Source organism: Medicago sativa, chromosome 7, assembly GCF_051527215.1.
Source record: "Medicago sativa cultivar Bolivia chromosome 7, Bolivia_mono, whole genome shotgun sequence".
Classification (NCBI taxonomy): domain Eukaryota; kingdom Viridiplantae; phylum Streptophyta; class Magnoliopsida; order Fabales; family Fabaceae; genus Medicago; species Medicago sativa.
Genome location: NC_140755.1, coordinates 11,290,961 through 11,316,641, shown reverse-complemented (window position 1 = coordinate 11,316,641; position 25,681 = coordinate 11,290,961). Strand labels below are relative to the sequence as shown.

General features: G+C 32.4%; 3 protein-coding genes across 3 annotated transcripts; 1 reads left to right on the top strand and 2 right to left on the bottom strand.

The window, feature by feature from the left end:
• Positions 1 to 6,615: 6,615 nt before the first annotated feature.
• On the top strand, positions 6,616 to 8,962 carry LOC146904219 (isoliquiritigenin 2'-O-methyltransferase-like). The gene is made up of 4 exons (XM_085728146.1): positions 6,616 to 7,097; positions 7,200 to 7,513; positions 7,627 to 7,691; positions 8,371 to 8,962. The coding sequence occupies exons 1-4, from the start codon at positions 6,661 to 6,663 to the stop codon at positions 8,665 to 8,667; spliced, it is 1,113 nt and encodes a 370-aa protein (XP_085584272.1). The 5' UTR covers positions 6,616 to 6,660; the 3' UTR covers positions 8,668 to 8,962.
• Positions 8,963 to 9,177: 215 nt separating this feature from the next.
• On the bottom strand, positions 9,178 to 12,899 carry LOC146904218 (putative mitochondrial saccharopine dehydrogenase-like oxidoreductase At5g39410). The gene is made up of 3 exons (XM_085728145.1): positions 12,443 to 12,899; positions 11,429 to 11,754; positions 9,178 to 10,087 (listed from the first exon to the last, which is right to left on the bottom strand). The coding sequence occupies exons 1-3, from the start codon at positions 12,774 to 12,776 to the stop codon at positions 9,395 to 9,397; spliced, it is 1,353 nt and encodes a 450-aa protein (XP_085584271.1). The 5' UTR covers positions 12,777 to 12,899; the 3' UTR covers positions 9,178 to 9,394.
• A 4,308-nt stretch (positions 12,900 to 17,207) lies between these two features.
• Positions 17,208 to 19,895, bottom strand: LOC146904217 (inactive poly [ADP-ribose] polymerase RCD1-like). Its single transcript, XM_085728144.1, has 6 exons — positions 18,877 to 19,895; positions 18,420 to 18,661; positions 18,061 to 18,119; positions 17,629 to 17,781; positions 17,455 to 17,550; positions 17,208 to 17,255 (listed from the first exon to the last, which is right to left on the bottom strand). Exons 1-6 carry the CDS (start codon positions 19,893 to 19,895, stop codon positions 17,208 to 17,210), a joined length of 1,617 nt encoding a protein of 538 aa, XP_085584270.1.
• Positions 19,896 to 25,681: the final 5,786 nt, after the last annotated feature.

Here is a 25,681-nt window from a genome sequence, read left to right as displayed (position 1 = left end):
TATGCTTTAATTACTGGCGGATTTTATTCGTTACTAACGGAATATTAAATGACAGTATTACTGGCGAATACTTTGCATTACTGGCGGACTATTTAATCCGTTATAAAATTACTGACGGATATATATCCCTCAGTAAAACAAAGTCATGTTGTTTACATTATTGGCAGAACATTTCCGCCAGTAATAATTCGATGGTTCTTTATTGACGGATTTATCCGTCAGTAATGTAAGTCATGGAATTATTGAGGGTTTTTTCCGTCAGTAACTTTACTGAGGGTTTTTTTGATGTTATTGGTGGTTTATTCCGCCAGTAATTACTGAGGGTCTGAATCCCCCAGTAATGCAATTTTGAATTGGCTAGTATATTGAGGAATTCTTGTAGTGACCAATTATGAACATGTTTGTAACATGGATAATCATTTTAATCTTCCTAACTCTCATCCTTGTGTTTTTATGATTTTATTTGACAGGTTTTTATCATTTTTTATTTGGTATTTTGGTTGTTTTTAAAAAGCAAAATTCAAAATTGCAATGGGAGAGATTATGATTGTTGATTATACATAAGCATAGTTAGGATTACGTAATCCGAACTCAGTTCGGATTACGTAATCCAAACTAGAAGGGGCATTGTTGGAAATTTTACAAGGTTCGTGAGAGTGCCACATGGTGGGAAAAGTAATAGTCTTAAATAAATGTCAATTTTTGTTTAAGTTACTTAAACTTTGAACAGTAAAAATAGCGGATATCTAATAAGCTAGATGATAGCTTATAACATATGACTTATAACTAATGACTTATATTTAATGGTTGATAACTAATAGTTTTTTTTTTTTGGTTAAGTAGCCTAGTGGCTAGAGTTCACACAATTAAATTGTGGAGAAGTGGAGTATTCGGGGTTCGAACCCCGGCCCCTGCATATAGTATGCGATATCCCTACCAACTGAGCTAAGCTCACGGGGACACTAATAGTTAATAAGTTAATTAAAGTGTTTGATAAAATTAATGGCTCAAACAATTGATAAATGTAAAAGACATATAAGATATGTGGTAAAGTTAGCAATTCAAATTAACGGCTAATTTTATTTTCTTTTAGAAGTACTTAATCTTTTTTTAGAGAAGGGATACTTAATTTAATCTTGTCAGGCCTAGCAATTAGGTGTAAAATATGCATTTAAGTGCTTGCCCATGATCACTTGAAGTCAAGCAATATACCCCGTCAACTTCTTTTTATATAGTAGTAGTCGAATTTTTGGAGAAAAAAATAATAAAATATATATTTATGTCGTTTCCAAATTCTAAGGCTGTATTAAATGGGTATAATTTTTATAAATAAAAAGTACGAATATATTTAAAATTTGTTTGTGAATTTAATTATATAACGGTTTGTATAACTAATTTTACAAAACTAATCAATTATAATCGTCAAATCATTAAAAATATTTGACTTTGATTAGAGCATCTTTACTTGAGGAAAACTCTTAAAATAAATTTTTAAGTGAGAGTCATGCATACACATCACTCATCTATAATTTGTATGCATCAATACATAATAAGCATTTAACCTCTCCAATGTCGCACTTCATAAAATTTACTAAATAGATTCCATCAATAACTAAATATCATTTTACATTTCAACAAGCGTTTATTTTTTTCTACACATAACTCTTAACTTAAAGAGTATTAAATCTTGTTTTAGCCAAAAACATATGGGACTGCACATCGAAAGGAGAAACAGTATGCTTGTATAATGATTCTCTCTCACTTCACTCCAAATAAGCATGCTTTCATATTATTCTTCAATAGGGGTAGTTATTAAGCATGGCTGGCTAATAGGCAAAGAAGTCACATTAGAGATGTTCTAATCTCTAGAGTCACATATATAATTTGTTGTTAAAAAAAATTAATTAATTAATTTGTTGTAATCTATTGTCAATATTAAACTTTCAATATTGATTGTATATGAAAATTAAACTTTGTTCATTAATAGAAGTCATTTTTATTTGGGCCTTTGACCCTCTTTTGTACCAAAAAAAAAAAGAGTCATTCTTATTTACGTATTTGAAATATGAAACCAAATTCGGGTAGATTATTTAATTCAGATTATTAGAGTTGTTAAAGTTACCTGGCGAAAAACAAGGAATTGATTTTAAAAACAAGTTAATATTTGGTCCTTAGATGCCCAAGGCAGAGTCACAATAGTCACGAGATGTATAACAATTGCAAAATCTTCAATGAGCGTATCTTTTGCTATTAAATTGATGGACCAATCTCTCCAATGAAATACACATTCGAGGACCAAATTAACTAAAGAAATACAATCCGATGATCAAATTGTCTAACGAGAGACACATTCAAAGATGTTTATGTAATTTTGGTTAAATCCAGGACTATAGTGATAGCACTTAGTGTCAACAAGTAAAAGATAGTACAATGAGTATTCAAACCCATTACATAAGAAGGCAAGAAATTCGTACTTACACTTTTTTTCTTTTTGAAAGAATTTGATATGTTCAACAAAAAAAGTCCTAGTTCTAGATGGATATACGCGACACCTAAGAATACCAAAAGCCAATGTTTTAAAATATTATTATGCTTTAAAAAGTCAATGTTTAAATTCAAACCTAAAATATCTTTATGAAAGAAATTAATACATATTAGACTTTTCTCTTTGAATTATATATACATAGAGACTAATGAGTTTAAAAAATGATGTATTTAATTGGTTCATAATATATATCAAATACAATAACTTTTGTTGCCTCATTTATCTTTTATAAAGATGATGACAGAGTTGAAATTAAGGTTAGTGAAATTTCATAGGTTGAGTTTAAATGACCAATAGTCTCACAATGTTGTGGATCAAAGTTCAAATTCCAAATAGAGAATTGGTCATAATTTATGGGTCAGAGTTGATAGTTCTCAAACAATGTCTTAAAGTCCCAAGCTTTTTCTAAAGAAATAGAGGGTTATATATATATATATATATATATATATATATATATATATATATATATATATATATATATATATATATATATATATATATATATATATGACATATCCTATGAGAATGCATTTCTTATATGAGAATGGTGAGAATAATTTGGACCCTTTGGATCAAAAACAGATGACTGAGATTAAAAGCCTCATATGTGCCTCTCCTTATTCTATTCCTTCTCATAAACCCATTCAACTTCATCTTCTCCAACCCACCATAGTCTATGTTATTCTCCTACTGATTTTATAGCAACACCTTCAAATTAAAAACAACTGCTCTCCAGAAAGAAAGAAATAAAATGCAGATGTCTCGTTAATTTCATGGAATTTCAGTTTTTTTTTTTTGTATCTGAATAGTCGATAACAAAAATTAAAAAAACCCCATAATAATTCAGGAGATTTATTTTCTTGATATAGCCAAATTAAGAATTACACTACAGAGAGAGATCATAGTCAATTGGAATAAAAAAAGCTAGCAGTTTGGGAAATTTGGGGAAAATAAGATTTGAGAAATATCCACGTGAATGGAACGGATTTATTTACAATTCAATAAAGAAAAAGAGGATTGTTGCTGGATTACTATCAATGATAGTATGATACTGTTCGGTTCTCATTTCCAAAAACGGAACGTTGCAATTGAAATTTTTTTGAGGGTTGGAGAAGATGAAGTTGAATGGGTTTATGAAAAGGAATAGAATAAGGAGAGGCCCATTTGAGGCTTTTAATCTCAGTCATCTGTTTTTGATCCAAGGGTCCATAATTATTCTCATCATTCTCATATAAGAAATGCATTCTCATAGGATATGTCCTCTATATATATATATATGAGGGAATATATATGCACACACAAAATAGATTGTGGTTTAACCATCAATTACTTTTTTTTCAATTTTTTATGTTCATCTCCCTATAAATGGATTAACAAAGATTCGGATATCTAATAAGCTACTTAGGCTTATTAGATAATCAATCTATTTAAATAAAGACTATTACTTTTTCCACCCTGTCCGTTTCTCGCGCGCCATTTTTTTTACGAAAATGCCCTTCGGATTATGTAATCTGAATTTGAGTTTTTCCCACCCTAGAGTGAAAAATGAGATTTTCACCAATTCGGATTTCATAATCCGAAAACCTCAAAAAAAATAGCGCGCGCTATTTGATTTTTTTGGATTATAGAATCCAGACACGCCCTAAACACCCTTTTTTCATGGTGCAGATGCAGTTCGGACTACGTAATCCTAACTGCACCAGCACCAATTCTGCACATGTTTGTAACATGTATAGTCATTTTAAGGATAGTATTAATCTTCATAACTCTCATCCTTGTGTTTTTGGATCAAGACTCCCTTAGAAGGGACTTCTTACGGGACTCCGCCCCACAAAATCCAAAATTCCATCGTTTAGACCCTTTTTTTTCATGGTGCAGATGTAGTTCAGATTACGTAATCCTGACTGCACCTGCACCAATTATGAACATGTTTGTAACATGGATAATCATTTTAATCTTCCTAACTCTCATCCTTGTGTTTTTATGATTTTATTTGACAGGTTTTTATCATTTTTTATTTGGTATTTTGGTTGTTTTTAAAAAGCAAAATTCAAAATTGCAATGGGAGAGATTATGATTGTTGATTATACATAAGCATAGTTAGGATTACGTAATCCGAACTCAGTTCGGATTACGTAATCCAAACTAGAAGGGGCATTGTTGGAAATTTTACAAGGTTCGTGAGAGTGTCACATGGTGGGAAAAGTAATAGTCTTAAATAAATGTCAATTTTTGTTTAAGTTACTTAAACTTTGAACAGTAAAAATAGCGGATATCTAATAAGCTAGATGATAGCTTATAACATATGACTTATAACTAATGACTTATATTTAATGGTTGATAACTAATAGTTTTTTTTTTTTTTGGTTAAGTAGCCTAGTGGCTAGAGCTCACACAATTAAATTGTGGAGAAGTGGAGTATTCGGGGTTCGAACCCCGGCCCCTACATATAATATGTGATATCCCTACCAACTGAGTTAAGCTCACGGGGACACTAATAGTTAATAAGTTAATTAAAGTGTTTGATAAAATTAATGGCTCAAACAATTGATAAATGTAAAAGACATATAAGATATGTGGTAAAGTTAGCAATTCAAATTAACGGCTAATTTTATTTTCTTTTAGAAGTACTTGATCTTTTTTTAGAGAAGGGATACTTAATTTAATCTTGTCAGGCCTAGCAATTAGGTGTAAAATATGCATTTAAGTGCTTGCCCATGATCTCTTGAAGTCAAGCAATATACCCCGTCAACTTCTTTTTATATAGTAGTAGTCGAATTTTTGGAGAAAAAAATAATAAAATATATATTTATGTCGTTTCCAAATTCTAAGGCTGTATTAAATGAGTATTATTTTTATAAATAAAAAGTACGGATATATTTAAGATTTGTTTGTGAATTTAATTATATAACGGTTTGAATAACTAATTTTACAAAACTAATCAATTATAATCGTCAAATCATTAAAAATATTTGACTTTGATTAGAGTATCTTTACTTGAGGAAAACTCTTAAAATAAATTTTTAAGTGAGAGTCATGCATACACATCACTCATCTATAATTTGTATGCATCAATACATAATAAGCATTTAACCTCTCCAATGTCGCACTTCATAAAATTTACTAAATAGATTCCATCAATAACTAAATATCATTTTACATTTCAACAAGCGTTTATTTTTTTCTACACATAACTCTTAACTTAAAGAGTATTAAATCTTGTTTTAGCCAAAAACATATGGGACTGCACATCGAAAGGAGAAACAGTATGCTTGTATAATGATTCTCTCTCACTTCACTCCAAATAAGCATGCTTTCTTATTAGAGATGTTCTAATCTCTAGAGTCACATATATAATTTGTTGTTAAAAAAAATTAATTAATTAATTTGTTGTAATCTATTGACAATATTAAACTTTCAATATTGATTGTATATGAAAATTAAACTTTGTTCATTAATAGAAGTCATTTTTATTTGGGCCTTTGGCCCTCTTTTGTACCAATAAAAAAAAGAGTCATTCTTATTTACGTATTTGAAATATGACACCAAATTCGGGTAGATTATTTAATTCAGATTATTAGAGTTGTTAAAGTTACCCGGCGAAAAACAATTGATGTTAAAAACAAGTTAATATTTGGTCCTTGGATGTGCAAGGCAGAGTCACAATAGTCACGAGATGTATAACAATTGCAAAATCTTCAATGAGCGTATATTTTGCTATTAAATTGATGGACCAATCTCTCCAATGAAATACACATTCGAGGACCAAATTAACTAAAGAAATACAATCCGATGATCAAATTGTCTAACGAGAGACACATTCAAAGATGTTTATGTAATTTTGGTTAAATCCAGGACTATAGTGATGGCACTTAGTGTCAACAAATTAATAAAAGATAGTACAATGAATATTCAAACCCATTACATAAGAAGGCAAGAGATCAAAATTACCGTTTGCTCTGCTAAAAAACCACCAAACGAGATTGTGACATATTTAAGCAAGAAAGTTGAATTTTATCTATAGTACAAAATCTGGCTTATAAATAGCAACACTTGAGTGAAGCAAACACACACCCATCACATTTCACAAAGAATATTAGCCAAAGAAAACAAACATGGGTTCCTATTCAAATGAGAAAGAGAACAATGTAGTGGAAACTTTCACTCCACAAATAGATGATAGTGATACCCTCTTAGCCATGGTGCTAGGTGCCAATATGGTGTTTCCTGCAGTTCTTAATGCTGCAATTGAACTCAACTTGTTTGAAATCATTGCTAAGGAAAGTAACGGTGATTTCATGTCAGCCTCTGAAATTGCTTCAAAGTTACCAACTCAACACTCTGACTTGCCAAATAGGCTCGATCGTATGTTGCGCATGCTTGCTAGCTACTCTCTTCTTTCTGTGTCCACTCGCACCAACGACGATGATAGCACAGTGAGAGTTTATGGAGTCACAACTTCTGGCAAATACTTTGTAAATGATGAAAATGATGGTGGTTATTTGGGCTCATTCACATCATTTATGTGTCACCGTGCTTTGTTAGGGGTGTGGTAAGTTCTTTTACCTTGCTTAAGAATATTTATTCTCACATTTGTTGCTCTCATACATAATGCAGTACATATATTTACAAAAAAATCATATTGGTAATGCAGGTTGAATTTTAAGGAAGCAGTAATTGATCCAGAGATTGATCTATTCAAGAAAGTTAATGGAATATCAAAGTATGAGTACTTTGGGAAAGATCCACAAATAAACCAGTTATTTAACAAATCAATGACTGATACATGCAATGTTCACATTAAAAGAATCCTTGACATATACAATGGCTTTGAGGGTGTATCAACTTTGGTTGATGTAGGAGGTGGCAATGGACAAACTCTCAAATTGATTATTGCCAAATACCCATCAATAAAGGCAATCAATTTTGACCTTCCACAAGTGATTGACAATGCATCACCCTTTTCTGGTAACCTATTTTCACTTGTGATAACATTTCTAGGGTTTTGGATAATTTGATCATACTAAATTTTATTTTGAATGGCCATGACTATTAATTGAAAATTGCCAAATTTTATTTAGGGATTGAACATGTTGGAGGAAGTATGTTTGAGAGTATTCCACAAGGAGATGCCATAATACTTAAGGTTGGTATATACTCCCTTCAATCTCGAATATAAGACAAAATAAAAAAATACTCATATTTGATGATATTTAATAGAAGCAAACTTAACTACTTTGACTCTAATTTTATTTTATAAGCCTTTGACTCTATTTAATGATTTAATCATAAAACACCCTTAGAAAATGCACATTTTGAGATTAAAAGAAGTAATTACACTTAACTAAAACTCTCAGTAAGTGTGATAACTGATACTACCTCCGTCCCTAATTATAGGGCCCTTTTGAAAAAATAACGGGAATTAAGATAGTGGATATTTGTATTAAATATGTTTGTAATTACTATTGTTTTTACAATTTTATCCTTTAAAAAGAGGGTTGGTTTATGTTTTCAACATGCTATTTATTGCTGATTGAAGAAAAAGATGTATAATAAATAGGGGCATGTATGTAAAGAAATAATTAATGTAGTTGGAAATAACAAAGGGGTCTTATAAAAAGGGACAAAAAAAATTCTCAAAAGGGTCTTATAATTAGGGACGGAGGTAGTAATAGTTACCTTATAATCAAAACTAGAGGGGAGTATAATATATAAACACTTGTTTGCTTTAATTATTAATTCTTGATAGCATCATTTATTCTCTATAAAGTATATAGTATATGGTGCTTACCAGAATTTTGTATCCCTGAATTTTATTGTTCTAGGCTGTATGCCATAACTGGTCGGATGAAAAATGCATAGAAATTTTAAGCAATTGTTACAAAGCTTTACCTCCAAATGGAAAGGTCATTCTCATAGAGCTCACACAACCAGAAGATCCAGAACCAACAAATGCATCTCGAATGATTTCAATTCTCGATAACATCATGTTTATCACAGCTGGTGGAAAAGAAAGAACTCCAAAAGAGTATGAAAATTTGGGTATAAGGTCTGGATTTTCTAGGCTTCAAGTTGCATGTTGTGCTTTCTCCATCTACGGAGTGATGGAACTTTACAAATAACTAAGTCACACATTGATTGCAACTCGACGTATAAATGTGGATCTGAACTTCCTCGTGTTCCTCTAATTTATTGTGTCTAAACTCTAAAGTTGTCACTTGCAATTGAGCTTGTTCCTTTCCATCATTCCATTTCCTTTTCATTTTCGCATTGTTGAATTTTCCTTTCTTTTGATTTATTGTGTTTTACATTTCCTTTCATGTATCATGATTTCATGTAATATTTAAAACCTTTGTGTGAATGTTGCTATTATTCCATATGGAAATTGTTATTAACTTCTTGTTTTGGCTATTAATCATTGACTGTTGCCAACATGTAGATAGTTTAAAGTAAGGGAACATTACTACCTCTGCCTAAATATAAACCCTTTCTAAAAAAACTGTTCATTACTATAAGTCTCATTTGAAATTACTACTAGATTATTATTTTTCAAAATGCACCCTTATCATTACGACTAATTTGTCTTAGAAATGAAAAGGTCAGACTTGGACACATCTAGACACAAAAGGGTGTTTTAGGAAGAACCATATGCAAAATGAGCACATTAGATACATCATCTATTTTTCTTAAATAAAGATATAACAAAAGATGCTTATAATAAAGACGGAGATACCGAGATTGTATATTACTATAAAAACACGGTCACACAAAACAAATAAAAGTCTCTCCCTACTTGGTTGGTATACTTCTCTCCTTATTAAATTGTAAACGAGGAAGAAACTTACAAGCTCAAGAAGAAATGGTGCTTTTTGAGATGACGTCAAAGGATATTCCATTTTGTTGAAGTCTCTGCTGGAGGTCAGTATGACCGAATACGATCCCAGGAGGGTAAACTCCTCCTTTAGGTAGGTTTTTGCGCTGGCTGAGGAGAATGAGAGCACACTGAACAAGAATTATTGGAGTTGTTACATATCCAATTTCAGGACCTGTTATTCTTGTTATAATTTCCATGTCAGATTTTGTGTTTCCTTGTGAAGCAAGACTCTCGTTACTAAAACCGCGTCCGACAAACCACATCTTGAACGAAGCGCATTCTACCTCCTCTTCTGTAGGGCCGTTCTTCTTGAACCAACCGAGACTAAATAACGAAGGAAATTTCAAAAGAAGCCACCATCCGAAGCTGGTGTTTCCAAAAAGCCCAATGAAAATTCCAACCATAATGATTCTTAAAATTCCCAACAAAGATTTTGAGCCAATTTTTACACCGAAATGAGCTGGCTTCACAGATGACCAGAAGGCTTCCCTTTTTGCAACCATCTCGGAACTTTCGTCCGACCCAGGGAGACCATGGGGGTTTTCTGTTAAAGTTGAAAGTGTTCTTCGAACAACACTTGCATCTGCTGAAGGTAGCACTACTGCCCAAAGTCCAATTTTCTTCTGGTGTTCTATAGTATCTCCTTTAGTAGGAGAGGGTCCGGGAATCTATAACCATGAAAACAGAAATCGATAAAATTATACAACATTAAAATATTAAAAAACAAAAACAAAATAGAGGAAAAGTGCAATACGAATTCAATGGACACACCACACCAGTCCAAAATCGATGGACAAATTGACAAATCACAAGGTTCAAAGGACATTTCCATCCAACAGGTCCAACCAATTGATGGAGCACCATAACAAGAACTAGTATAAGAGTAATACGAAAACAGGAAGACGAACCAAAGCTTTTACAACAGAAAAACCAAAGCGCCAGCTCCTCAAGAAAAGGTATTTCTTTGTTTAAAATAGAGTTGTCAATTGCATATCACAAAAAATAACCGTTCGTTCATATTCTACTACGTTGCAGTACTATAGTGCCCCTATAGCTGCTATTAAATAGCATTTTGTATTGAATACTGTATTACATAACAATAGTGACTTGTTCATGTTCCGCGGCGCTATAAAGCTACAGCGCCACTATTTGACAACATTGGTCTAAAACAACCCAAATTTGCTGACTCCTCACTCTACTACTCCCCCAATAACTGCACTGCATCATCTAACCAACTTGTCAACTCAGTATGTAACTAATTACCTCCGCCTACGTCTTTCTTTTAGAGTACATAGACCATCCAAATCTGAGGTGACTAGGCTTACTATTGTTCAAGTCCAATAGCTAGTCCATGCTTGTTCTATCTCACTATTCATTTTCTTGTTCTCTATATATGACACCTAAAACACCTATCTACAATCTTTTACCCCCGAATTCAACATGCACGTTACGTGCGTGCATGTGCAAACACAAAAACACACAAAGTCATCTGCCAAGTGGCAGATTTATCTTGCTTCCCAAGGTAGTGCTCGTACAAACAGAACTAAATTTCTCAGTGCAGCCTCTAGCCATTACTGAGGCAGTAGCCAGCACCAGAGTGTCAACAATTAAGAACAGACATTTTTGCCCCATCAAAGAATTCGTTAAACTTCATCACACCTAATCTATCACAAACAGCAAAATTCTAAATTGCCAACTTGGTAAAAACCATTACACTTTTAAAGTTGATTTCTACTCTCAGCTGAGTAATTGACCAACGATTGCATGCACAATAACAGATGACGGAACTAGACTCTAAAAATGCAATATTGGTTTTGTTCCGACCCTTACAGATGCATTAAATTCTATTACCTATTTACCTCCATCCACCCTCCTACAAATTCAGCTATCAACTATCAGCTATCAACTAAATTATACTCTATAAGATCGTCTGCTATCAACTAGCTAATCATTTATTCATTACTTTTTACGAAACAGATTCTAAACAACAAATTCTAAACTTTCATTACCTGAGGCCTAGGCCTTCTTGGTCTAGACCTTCTAAACTTCTGCAAGTTACTCGCATTAGCAACACCAAGAATCGCGGATTCATACGTAGCAAAATTCCCCACCATTCTCTTCTCACTCTCCAACCCAACATACGCCTCAACCCTATTCACCACCGCCTCCCCCACCCACTGAACCGAATTGAACAACAGCCCTAACTCCGCCGGAACCGAATCAAACCCACAAGCCGAAACTACCAACGAGCCAGTCTCAACCGCCCGTTGATGATAACTAGCCTCCGTCTTCTCCATAAACTCCGGCTCACCACATATATCAAGATAATCGCAACCTGCATTCAAACACAAACGAACAGAGAGTAAATATTAATCTAACAACTAATTACTAATATTTGTCATTCAAAAAATTCAACAAAAAATAAAAATTCATTTTTGTCCCTCACAATTTTTTGACAGCCCAATTCAATCCAAACAGACATAAAATTCAAATAAATCTCGACTTATGCAGCACCGATACGGACACAAACACTGGACACAAACACTGACACCCCGACACTGCTGATAATTTGACAAAATCACATAATTCAGTGTAATTATATGTGTCGCGTCAGTGTTGAACACAACACATGTCCGACACCGAAACACGCCTAATCCGAAGAGTGCTCGTGCTTCATAGATCCCGACATGTGTACGTGCTTCAAAATATAAAAATTCATTTTTGTCTCTCACAATTTTCTAACAGCCCGATTCAATCCAAACAAAAATAAAATTCAAATAAATAAATCCCAACTTATGACGCACAGACACGGACACTGGTCACGAACACTGACATGCCGACACTGCTAATAATTTGACAAAATCACATAATTCAGTATAATTATATGTATCCATGTCAGTGTCGCGCCAGTGCTGGACACGACATGTGTCCGACACTTGCACACGCCTAATCCGAAGAGCGTTCGTGCTTCATAGATCCCGACATTTTCGTATAACTCCTATTATAAAAAATCAGGAACCAACCTGTGTCTGTGCAGGCTGCCACCACGGGATCACCATGGTGGCGAAATGGGCCGACACAGTTGAGAATGAGGTGGGTTTGTGAGCAGAGAGAGCGGAGGGAGGATGGATCAGTTGTGTCAGCGTGGAGGATGGGGAGAGACGTTGGTGGGTTGGGCTTTGAAGCCCATTGAAGAGTTTGGGCTAGTTTTGTTGGGCTTCGGCCCGCGATAGCTATGGAAGTGAGAGGAGAGGATGGTGTGTTGAGGAATTTGAGAGCTTCTTTGAGAACGTATTTGCCTGTGAAACCTGATGCTCCTAGGATTATTAGGTCGAATTTTGTGGCATTTGGTTCCATTTTGTTTTGGAGTTGTTTGAGAAGAGAAAAGTGGTTTTCAGAAACACTCAAAGAAGGTGATATAGTGGTTTTGGTTGGAAGGTTTGAGGAAGTGATTGTGTGTGTTCTGTTAGAAATTGGTTGCAAAGTTAAAAGCTTGTAGGTGGTCTAATGAAAATGGTGTTAAATTTCAACAGGTCCATCTTCTAGGTGGTCTAGTTAATATTTGTTGTATTAGTCATCGATATATTTCTCTTTAGGAATAATTACACTCACCTCCCTTGAGTTTTAACCAAATGACACTGACACCCCCCTCTAGTTTTAAAACCAACGCTAACCTCCCTTAAGTTTTCATTAATTAGACAAACAACTCCCTTCTATACTAACAATGTTAATTGTGTTAATATTATGTTAGTTTTTACAAGCCGATATGTCTTTTAACTTGATTGTGTGTAAAAGGGCATACTTTGTTAATTCTAAAGAGAGTCAAGGGAATGACAATGGGAGAGACTTTGCTAATTCCAGAGAAAGAGTCGCAATTGCAACAATGAAATGTATATTTATTTATAGATAGATGACTGAGAGAGGGAGATTGAATAAAATCAATCCAATTGGTGCTAAAGAATGAATAGTATACATGTGAGAATATCTTAGATGGCTCCAATTTTAGTTTTGAAGGAGGGAGGATTCAGAGGTTCTAATCAGGGGCGGTTTCACCCCCAGCTAGGCTGGGCTAGTGCCCAGGCTCTACTTCTGCTTTACTTGCAACAAGCCCAACCCATTAGTCGCGACTCCATGCTTCTGCTTCTGCTTTACTTGCTTTTGTCCAGGCTCTTCTTTTCTCTCTATACAAACATTCACTGTGAAATATAAGCTTAGATTCATGATCAGCGTGAAAATCCAAGCAAAATGGTATTTTAGTTTGTGAGATTTGATGAATATTTGAGGTTTTAAAAAATTTGAAGCTTTGATGGTTTTTGTGTTGTTCATTCACGTGGCTAGAGGAAGAAGAAAGAGTGGACTCTCTTTCTCTTCCATTGACTCACGCGGGTCCCACAGCTTTTTTGTCCTATTTGCTGAATGTTCACACGCACGCCTGCCCATCGTATACTGTGCACCCTTGTTTTTTTTAACTCTTTGATTTAGATCTTGTGGATGTGATGAGCCCTTTAGTGATTAAGTTTGGACCCCTTAATGCATCAAGTGGTCCAGATTTAATCCAGCTGAGCCAATTTTGTTTTTATTTATTTCTTCACCATTTTTATTATTTTTTACACCATTTTTGGCACTTTAATGCCTCTTTTTTATTCATAAAAATTTATGATGTGAACTAAATGTAGTTAATTGATCATGAACTTTGTTTAAAGATATGCTATGAGTAGTTATTTATTAGTTAATTTCATTTTAATCTGTCAAACATTCTATCTTTACTAAATGTAGTCTATTTTTATTTTTATTATTCTATTTACTTTAAACATGTTATAATTATGGAAAAAAGTATTGATCTAAGTTATTATACATTATATGATAATATAAATAGTTCTAATACGTTTTGTGAAACGTTTTGATTAATTCACACCGCGAAGACCGTTTTGTTGAAGTACAAGAATTTTGTGTTGCTAAAGGTATTCCGGTGCTAAATATGGATGAAGAAATACCGGTTCGGGGTCGTTCAAGACTAGAAGAGGTAGCGGAAAGGGCATTTACCTCCTAATTTTATTTAGCACGCCATTGTTAGGTTATATTTCTTCTCTCTTATTTCAAATTGTACTTTTGTTGAAAAAATAATGAACCTCTTTTATTTCTATTTATGACTCTATATATATTATGTCATATATGAATTCGGGATAAAAATTTCGCCCAGGCTCTAGAAAAATCCTGGCTCCGCCACTGGTTCTAATTGAAATTGAGCGTATCTTCAAATGTGGGAAAATGATTAAAAGACCATCTTTACGGGTTAGTATGCGGCCTGCAATTTATGGAGTCACCAACTGCACTAAAACTTGAGACAAATGAAGGAAGATGTATGGTTTATAATTCAATAAAGAGACAAATTAATGAATTATTCAATTTTTGTAATATATATTTTGTGATGCTTGTATTGTGTATCGCTGGATTATGAGAGATTGTTGAGCATCATCATCTCTCGTTTTTTCTTCGGAGAGGTTGGATATGTATCATGGATAATGTATCAATTTGTTAAAAGTTAACAGAAATTTAACGGTGTTAACAAGGAAGGGAGGTGTTTGTTTTTGATGAAAATTTAAGGGAAGTTAATGGAAGTTTTAAAACTAGAGGGGGTGTCTTTGTTATTTTGATAGAACTCGGGGGAGGTGAGTGTAATTTTCCCTTCTCTTTACTTTCTATTTTTCGACAAACTCCCTATAAGAGCTTATTTAGTGTCATTTCAGTCATATATAACAAGATTTAATGTTAACATTGAAGTATAAGTTTAATATCAAAAACTATTTTGATTAATGAAGTGCGCAGTCAATGAATATTTTGAAATTTTGATACATTAAAGAGTTATTGTGACTATTCATTCCACATTCAGGAACAAAAATAATTATTATCCCAACTAAAATTATGTTTCTTATTGTAATATAAGACAATAATCAAACATCTTCTTAGACCCTATTTAGATAAACTGCTTAATTTCTAGCTTATACCATAGTAAGTACTTATCATGTACAAGCGCTTCTTATAATAAACTATTTCCACAACAAATGATAAAACAAAGACATTGTTTTTGTGTATGCTAGAAGTTGTTTCATTAACTTTTTTTTGAATAAAAAAATTCGGTTTCATTAACTTACGAGCGTATCATTAGATTTTTTTTTTTTTTTTAAGGAATGAGCGTATCATTAAATGTTTTCATTAGTTCTTTAAAACAATCTCACAAGGAAAATAAATAAAAATAGTGATTTATTTCGAATCTAATTCTTTTTTTTTTCTTTCGCACTGGTTTCCGATCCATCAAAGGAGGGCGACTAATCCGGCTCATGTGTAGAGGCATGCGCACTGGCCAAGCGTTGTTCCCACTGGAAATCAAACCCGGTATTCCCCGGTTACGTCCTTGGAATGAGTTTCTTGCCACTGGAGCCCAAACAACTAGGTTTATTTCGAATCTAATTCTGAGAATGTATGAACATTGAAAAATTGTACAGCGAGTTGTGTTCATTAATGTGGCCTTACTTGCCTCAAGCGGTTAATCTATGTACATTTTTTAAGTATGGAAAAAGAATGGCTTAATTAATGATTTGGTCCCTTAAGTTATTTGTTGGTTACATTTTGGTCCCATAAGTTATTAACGTTACAATTTGGTCCCTTAAGTTATTTGTTGGTTATATCTTGGTCCCATAAGTTATTAACGTTACAATTTGGTCCCTTAACTTATTTTTTGGTTTCGTTTTGGTACCTTAACTCTTCCTCCGTCAACCACTCTGGTCCTTTATGTTATTAGAGTTAAGGTACAAAAACGAAACCAAAAAATAAGTTAAGTGACCAAAACGAAACCAAAAATTAAGTTAAGGGATCAAATTGTAACGTTAATAACTTATGGGACCAAAATGTAACCAACAAATAACTTAAGGGACCAAATTGTAACGTTAATAACTTATGGGACCAAAATGTAACCAACAAATAACTTAAGGGACCAAAATAGTAATTAGGCCAAAAAGAATTATGCAGTTACATATGGAAAACACTTGATTCGCAAAAAAACAAAAAAAAAGTTGAAGATTTTATTTTTTTTAAGAAACTAAAATGGGATATATATATATATATATATATATATATATATATATATATATATTAACAACGGTGGTAAACGTTCCTCAGCACAAGGTGTACCAGGGAACAAAAAAAAAAGTTGAAGATTAATTAAAGAATTATGCAGTTACACATGGAAAACACTTTTTTATTTTTATTTTGATTAAAAAATTACACACGTGGCATCCAATTCATTTAAGTGAGGAGCCACATGGACGTTGAACCAGTCAAAATTAAGGGGGCTTGAATATTACAAAAGATGAAAACTTAAGGGGTTGGAAAGTGGTTTTTTTTAATAGAAGGCCAAAATCGTAACTATGACAAAGTTAAGGGGTCAAAAGTGCGTTTAAACCTAAAAAGTGTTACCTTCAATTAAATAACTTTTACACTTTGGGAATTCAATTTTTTTTAAATTGCTTATTAGGTAGGGCCCAAATTTTAGTTTTGTCTCACGGCACCAAAATCTCATAAACAGGTTTGAGTACATATGATCAACAGACATTTCAACATAAACCACTACAAGTTCCAGAATCAAACATGTGCTACAGTTCCAGATCAAAACTGAAAATTAGATGATAAAATGAAATTACAAAAAATCTCCTAGAAGAAAACAATATCACAACTTTATGTTGACAATAGATAACTCGAAGTGAAAGATCTCTGCCTCCTCGCTTTAAAGTCTCAATCTTGCTTAACGTTTGAGCCATTTGATCCACCACCTGGTGGTCTCTGCAAGAAGCCAACTAAACATTAGGAGGCATAATAAAATTGTAAGGGATAGATCATATGATTACCCAATGCAAAAGTTAAGCATAACATATGTAGCTACAACTTCAAGTGATTTTAATGGGTAGAGACGAGACAATATCAAAACATATATAGTACTTCAAACCAAATAAACTTCTAGTAAATTAAATAAATTTAGTACCTTGGATACAACATTTTTTATTGCAGATTTCAGTACATTGTTTCCAACAACCGACCTCAACTTGAACACAAAATCAGCACAAGTAATCTTCCTTGTCTGCACAAGCACGACGCCTTACATTAGTGATATTTTACTATTTAAGACATAGGCATAAATTGGACATCATTTACATACCATCAACAACGCGTATTGGGCGTCAATAAGAAACATAGTATGAGAAGGAACAATGTTTCTCATGGAAGATAAAAGCACGGAAAAAGGCATGGGAGGTCGCTGAGCGAAACTTGGAGTTCTTATGATGTTAGGAGGAACACTAGTAGCTTTTACCTGAGGCATCCCATAAACCAAAATTGTTTGGATAAAAGTAATAAAGCAAAATAGTATAGGATTAAAAACCAGAAAATGAATCTCAAAAGATGAATGCCACAAAATGTTGCACATGAATGTGTTAAAATCGGAAGATAAAAGAAATATTAGAATGGAAAGCTGTAAACTAAAGAAATCATTGTTAGATTTTAAAAACAGTTAAAAAAAATTGGTGATAACATTGCCTTTTACATAGAAAACTATAAAAACATAAGAAGCAAAACTCATGAAAAAACTTACAGTGCCCACTGTAGAATGTCGGTAGCTTTTTTCCTTACACTCATTTGAACAAAAATTTCCTGTTAAAAAACGAAAAAAAACATCAAGTGTCATGATCAAGAGGAATTTTCAGTTGTTGAAAGAAATATCAATCATACAACTTAGCAACATATACAAATGGTTGTTTTGTCGAATAAGAGTAAAGCACATAATGAGTTGAAAAGTGTTACGTATTAATTGGTTTGTCAATGATTAACTCCTTCACGCTTCAATGATAATTAGGTAATGCCAAAAGGTAAAGCATGTTTGCATACAAAAACATATATCTAACACTGACACACAACATAATTTTTTTCTAAATGAACATTACATTACATTACCTTCAAAAACCAAAGGGGGCTTGAAGCTAACAACAAATTCTGGATAGATATGTGTGTTCATATTCATGTTCCACACCACGTAGCACTTTGGCCGTTGAACATCATCCACCCCATTATCGTATTCGTAACCACTTGGACGAAGTTGCTTAGTGCCAGGACGAAGAAGCTCCACGTTCCCCATTATGACACGACATAGGAACATATGCTTAATTCCCTTTTCGTCGACATCACAATAAAGTGAACTGTGAACATGGGAAAACAAAATCCTCTGAGAAATCCAACAGAATAATCTTTGATAAAATAATAATAATAATGATAATATTAATAATGATAATAATAATAATAATAATAATAATAATAATAATAATAATAATAATAATAATAATAATAATGATAATAATAATAATAATAATGATAATAATGTATGAAGTTCAATGTTGATCATATGATAACTAACCAGAGAGAAGGGTAGGTAACAGCTGCAAGATGAACACCAAAGCCATATATGCATTTGGACTGAGATAGTTCATAATGACTAAGTCCATATTCCATTATTATTGACAATTCCTCTTTGGAACAAGCAAGCCACGCATATCGAACATTAGCGTCTCCTCGAACTCCTTTTATGATATCAACTTGCTTTTGGAATAACTGCAGCCGTGTTTGTATTGACCTTCCCGAGCTGCGATAAATCTCAACTATATCTAACTCTCTAATCCCCGAAGAACCCATTCCTTTAAGAAACATCTTCTGTGCAGAATCCACATCCAATTTTCCATATAAAGATTCAGTATAATAATCTAAATCTATGTCTGGGTCTTGCTTATTAGATATAGAAGCATTTCCAACTCTCATTTTGGTAGTGATAGCATGACCGTCAGCTTTTACATTCTTAGTTGTAGCAATAGATTCTCGACTATACTTCCTCAACCTGGATCCGTCTTCTCGTGGATCTTTCGTATCATGACTTTCTTCAACGTCCCGCTCCCTTATATTATTGGGTTCTTCGGTAGAACCAGCAAAAACATTAGGGAAAAAGTAATTCCCTTCCTCATCAATCCATGAAATGGGTTGTTGCAAACATGTTTTTAGATCCACATGATACATATGCAAAAAATCTAGCACAACCTCTTGGCCATCTAACTCTACCTCTACAACTGCCTTCTTAATTTTGAAATCTTTCTTAACCAAGTCAACAACATCCTCTGGATAGTCAACCCATTTACCATTCTTATAGAACATCAAACGTTTTGGTATCCCACTTTTCTTATAGTTGAAATAATAACTAACCAATGACTTGGAAATATCAGGACAAGAATCATCTGGTTTGCATACATCTCTAGACAACGTCATTTGTTTAACAGCCACACTTGTTGGTGCCGAAACTCCAGTCCGACGTGCAACATATTGGGCATCCCTCTTTCGCTTTTGATTGAGTGAAACTCCACCTGGTGCCTTTGAGGGTTTCTCTTCCATTTTTACTACTAGACCTTGAGCAATGAGAATATTTGGCAGTCCCATGATAGGATTAGACATACCAACAAAACTGATATTTACTAATTGTTGAAGTTAAAGAATAAAAGCATAAAAATCACGGATAAAACATGATTAAAACAAAAAAGATGAATCGCAATAAAGAAATTACGCTAAATTGACAATAGTAACAGAAAAACAAAATGATGCCTATCCAACAAGGTCTTGCATCCACCATTCACCAATCCCAACAAAAAAATATGGTATCAATATTTTTCTCAAATTTAAATAAATAATTATAGAAAAACACACCCCTTTGTGAATTTTTTAAGCAAACACTTAAAGTTTATATGCATCATTAAGAATTACTGACATCCCAACATTGTTGGCACCCAAGTAATCCAGCAATCATTTACAACACCTCGAAAAAAATTATTCAAAATCATCTGCAAGTTTTAATATCTCTTCAAACACTAAAATCATCCTTAAAAAATGATCGAAAATAAAATCTCAATTCAAACATAAAGAAAAAAAAACTAATTTGATCCCCTTAAACCAACCTATCCATTACACGTTCTTTAAAAAAAACAAAAACAAAGTAAATTACAGTCGTTAAAACTCAAAATTAAAAAACAACTAATATAAATAATAAATAAATAAAATAAGTAAAAAAGACTAGGCTTTGAAATTATACCTGAATGAAGAAACACAGACAATAGTAGAAAACCAAAAAATTTCAAAATTAATTGGTTTGAACTTTGAAATTGTGCATCCAATTAGGGGAGTAAAGGGTCCTTTTTATACTGATTCTAACCCAAAAAGATAAACTCTAAATTAATCTATTAGGCGATTGGGTATGTCACAAAAACCCTGAAAAGGTAAACATTAAAGATGGAGTTTTTCCGTCTATGGAAATGCTATGATTTTTTCCTATCATAGATAGTTACTTCTAATTGGAAAACAGTTTTTACTGAGTAAGCATCTAGTCATTGTTCATTGTATTAGTTATCTTTTTCAACAATTCACAAATCTGTTTGATCTTTCTAGAAATAGTTTTTTTCTATTATCAATTTGATTTTCATAGGTTTGTTAAATCATAAAAAAAATCTTTTAATGTGAAATCCAAGTATGGATATTTCTTAAAAATTCAGATTTCTTTCTTTAAAATAATATTGATGTTATGGTAGTAGATTTGTTAATAATATTGAAGGTGACATTGACAATTATCGTGTTCACGATTTTATTATACTACTTGTTTTAACTGTGTATACTTGCCTCCATCTTTTTTGTAGAATGGTGTAAATTATTTTTACACTAAGATCAATTAAAATACATTTTCAAATCCTTTTAAAATTTACTACCATAAAAATTTATCATTATTTTAAAGTAAGATTAATCTGAAAATTTTAACAAATAACCACAGATGAATTTTTTAATGAAATAAAATAATTTATGAATTTACTAACAATTTAAATATCAAATTAAAATAGAAAAAACTGTATTCTACAAAGATAAAAGAGATATGAAGATAGGGGAAGAAGAAAACTAATACTCTCTCCGTTATTAAATTTATGTTGTTGTCTCATCGATTATGAATGAATAAATTATTGATATAGAAAAGAGATGATTCATATTCTCGGTAACTTAATATTTTATTACTATTATTTATTACTCCTTCTTTTGCAAGTTTATTTTATTCTTGAAAATATTCAATCATGAAAAAGGGAGAAAAATAGTAAGGCAAAAGACCTACTACATTATAGTTTGATTTTTTTTTTTTTAAGGATACATTATAGTTTGATGATAACAAACTTTTTTTCAAGTGATAAACTTGTGATATTTTTTGTGCTATTGATTATTACTATAATGTGTTTGAACATATGCTAGAAAGAATGTTGACTATTATTATCAAGTGAGTAACAATATAATAAAATAGTTTAGTATTTTTTTTTTAGATAAAAATGTTACATTTTTCATCTTTATCAGATTTTTTTATTTTCCTCCCAAACTGATAGTTAGTACCTTATCCAAAATTATAAATTTTATGTATCATAATCAAAAAATATTATTTTTTGTGGGTATTGAACAAAATCCAATACTTGTTACAATGAAACATAATAAGTTTGTGGTATTTATTTCCATTTTTTGCCTCACTAACACGGACACATGCATACGCACATTCGCGCTCACACACACACATATTAGCATTATGTAGATAAATCAATTCAAGTACTTCACCATATCAAACTTTTTTGAAATCTTCTCAAGCGTTGAAAATCGTTCAAAATATACACTAATCAAACACTGATCATATTACACCTATATGCCTAGTACTTTATTAAGTATCATTATTTAAAATACGTCATTGCTTACATACTTATATCTGTTGTGTAGCAAGTGTTAATTAGAAGTCCAATACCTTGAGGTTTTGGGTTAAAGTATGGTGTCCAACTCACTTGTGAGGTTCCTCTAAGCCTACTGTGGGTGATCCCCAAGGCTCCCATCATGACCTAACAGCGGTATCAGAGTAATGGATTGACAAAGGGTTTGATAAACTTTGTGTCGAAAGTCTTCCCAACTAAGGGTGTCCAGGCGCCGAGTCCCATTGATGCGGAACGTGTCAACAACGGTACAAGTGAAAGGGTTTGTGGATGAAATGATTTTTTTCTTGAGGGATAGGCATGATGAAGTGGTAGACTACACTTGAGGTGGGAGATCGTTGTGTAAAAATTTCCAGCTAGAAGTCATGCACTGTTTAGAAAATTGAAGGTTGAGTACTTTATAAGTGAGAGGACCTATAAACCTAATACTTTAAGTTTTTGGTTAAATTGTGGTTTCCAACACACTTATGTGGCTGCTATTAACCCAATTTTGGTGATATCCCGGGCTCACCCTGTGACCTAACAATATCTTATTAATTATAATTTTGTTGATATCAAAATATGTAAACATCTTTGACAGTTATATATAAATATATATATAAAGTTTTAGTAAATTAATGTAAATATGATTATTTAAAAGATCATTACCCTGATTATCTTCAAAAAAGATTTGTAATTTTGTATATCATAAGATATTACATTATATCGTCTTAATTGCCATAAAGTTAATCTTTGGAATAACCTTATATATGTCAATCTTTCTCAATTTTCAACACGAATCCTTTCTGTCAAAACAAAACAAAGCATCAAATGTTACATTATCATACATTATAACTTGATTCACAAATTATTTGTGACAAAAAACATAAATTGTAACATCTTAATGTACAAAAAAACAAAAAATACTTGAAAAGTCATCGTAGTGAGATGAATTTACTGATAACTTATAGATCAATACATCATAGGTAAACATGTACGATTTCATATTCATGATCATTGAGGTGCATCAATTTTTTTAAAATCTAGACAACATATCTGACTATGTTTTTCTTTGAAGTTAATCATCAATATATAAATTGCAAGAAATATCTCTATGAAGAAAGTGTCTCATCTATACCTAATTTCTTACCATTGTCGTGCTCCTAGAGTTTTGGTGTTAAGAAATTGCAAATGGAGTCATTGTCATGTGTGCTGCATCGAGATTCCAAAGGTTGATTTTCCTCCCCTTGGAATATTTCTTTGCTTTCACACTCTAGCATTCAACAACAAACTCAATTTCATAAAACAATAGAAAAAACATGAAATTGGTGATTTAAAACAGACCTGAAATATAGATGATGAAACGATCTCATGCCTAATTTCTTATCATCTCCGAGCTCCTAGGGTTTTAGGGTAAGGAAATTGCAAATGGTGTATTTGTGTGATACAACGAGATTTCGGATTCCAAAGGTTCATAAACCAATATAAAAACATGCAATTGGCGATTTAAAACACATATTTGAGATATAAATGAAGATATTATCTCATACCTAATATATTACCATCTCTGCGCTCCTATGATTTTGACGTTAAGGAATTGCAAATGGTAAGTTACTATATGGTTGAGAAAAATCTATGAAATTTAATAGTTCATTTTCAATTTCTTGGATGTGAAGCGTTTTGATAGGAAGGATGTACACAAGAAATAAAAAATAAAAATAAAGTGAAAGTATTTTAGAATGATTGGCCCCCTTTCGCTCATATGGTGTTGGATTAAATGATTTTGTATTATTTAATAATTTTTTTATATATTTCTATATTTATTGATATTAATTTATCACATTCACAAGAATCATATGACTCCTTTATTTCGAATATGAAAGTAAATCAAATTAAAACGATTGATATACAACAAAATATGTTAAAACCATAAATTGTAATAGAAAAGTAAAAAAACGTGCCAATATTTTATCTATCATATATAAAATACTTGTGGAGTTAGTTACTATTTAACCATGTTACTAATAAATTATCTTATATATCTAGGGAGCAATTTCAAATTAAAATTTTAACATGTGCGAGTGTGTACAATCTCTAATGTAATTATTTCTTTTATAATCAAATATTGCATCATTTCATTTAGCTAGGGCCACGTTGTTGGAGTAAGCTTTAGAGGTCAATGTTTTTATGTTTAAACTTAGAAATTGTATCATGATTATTTAATTATAATGTAAGATATTTCTTTATTAGGTCATTATTATGAAAGTATTTGTTTTATTGTTTTACTTGGAAGCGAGAAAATAGTAATGCATAGAGACTGCAATGTGATTAGACTGATGATCACATTTCATAGGTTAATGAATATGAGATATCAAGTCTTCACATATGTAGAATTATTATGTTAATATTTATATTCGATTGACCTGTCATAAGAATACTACATAGTGTGGTATCTAAGTTTCATAAGTTATTATCATAGTGATAGTGGTGTGTGCTGCCCTTCGTTATGAAACCTTCATGATCCCTAAATGTGAAGTTAGATGCTCTGTTGTCATTCAAACGTTGTTTGTAACATGATCATCATAATTTCAATTGATGAGTACTCCATGAGCCAGTAAGAGGGACATGAGTGACCAAGATTGAATTTTCACCTCCTAGGCAATAGAAGTATTTTTTATTGGCCCCTTAATAGAGTGGTTATGGTAGAAATGCGTGGTTATCCTGAAATAATTCTATATGAGATGTTGGTCTTTTTATTGTTACTAAGTGAACTCAGGTATCAAGGAATGTATTATCAAACCATACAACAACAAAAATATCTTGTGTTCGATATAGACATAAGATCAAAATGGTAATTGTACACATGATCGTTATCAAGGAAATGTTACATCCGATCACCGTGCTTTGATGGCAAGCCATAATCTTACAGTTAACCAATTTGAAGCAATGACTAAGAAGTTGATGGCGGTGATGACAGGTTATCTTGCGTTATTCTTAGCATGTTTTTCAGTTATTTTTTGTAGGATTTAGCAGCAAAAAGGAGGAGTATTAGAACGATTGCCTATGATTTCTGGACTTTTGTAATGTTTTCTATATTTGAGTCTGTAATTTTAGTTTTTCCGAAACATAACAATTTTAGGGGGTTTTTGAAGTAATTCACGAAGAAATCATGCAAATCGGCAAATCAAGAACATTTGAAGAATTGTGAAGATTCAAGAAACAAGAATAAAGATTCGAGAGACCTAAAAATACTTACAAATGGGAGGAATTCTATTCCCAATGTTCCAAGGAAAGTTATTTGAAGACGAAGACGTAAAAACGACGGAAAATCGGAGATTGGGCCCAAGAAACAGACACCATGCACCTAGGGCATGGATTTCACATACCATCCTCCTAGGGCATGCATTGGGGTGCACGCTCATGCACCCC

Coding starts and splice junctions, on each gene's coding strand:
- LOC146904218 (XM_085728145.1), bottom strand. CDS start 12,776: ATGGAACCAAATGCCACAAAATTCGACCTAATAATCCTAGGAGCATCA. Junction 11,755..12,442: donor GGCAGCCTGCACAGACACAG/GTTGGTTCCTGA, acceptor GTTTGAATGCAG/GTTGCGATTATCTTGATATA. Junction 10,088..11,428: donor CAAGAAGGCCTAGGCCTCAG/GTAATGAAAGTT, acceptor TCATGGTTATAG/ATTCCCGGACCCTCTCCTAC.
- LOC146904217 (XM_085728144.1), bottom strand. CDS start 19,895: ATGGAAGAGAAACCCTCAAAGGCACCAGGTGGAGTTTCACTCAATCAA. Junction 18,120..18,419: donor GCCCCCTTTGGTTTTTGAAG/GTAATGTAATGT, acceptor GTTTTTTAACAG/GAAATTTTTGTTCAAATGAG. Junction 17,551..17,628: donor CCCAATACGCGTTGTTGATG/GTATGTAAATGA, acceptor GTGCTTGTGCAG/ACAAGGAAGATTACTTGTGC.
- LOC146904219 (XM_085728146.1), top strand. CDS start 6,661: ATGGGTTCCTATTCAAATGAGAAAGAGAACAATGTAGTGGAAACTTTC. Junction 7,098..7,199: donor CGTGCTTTGTTAGGGGTGTG/GTAAGTTCTTTT, acceptor TTGGTAATGCAG/GTTGAATTTTAAGGAAGCAG. Junction 7,692..8,370: donor GAGATGCCATAATACTTAAG/GTTGGTATATAC, acceptor TTATTGTTCTAG/GCTGTATGCCATAACTGGTC.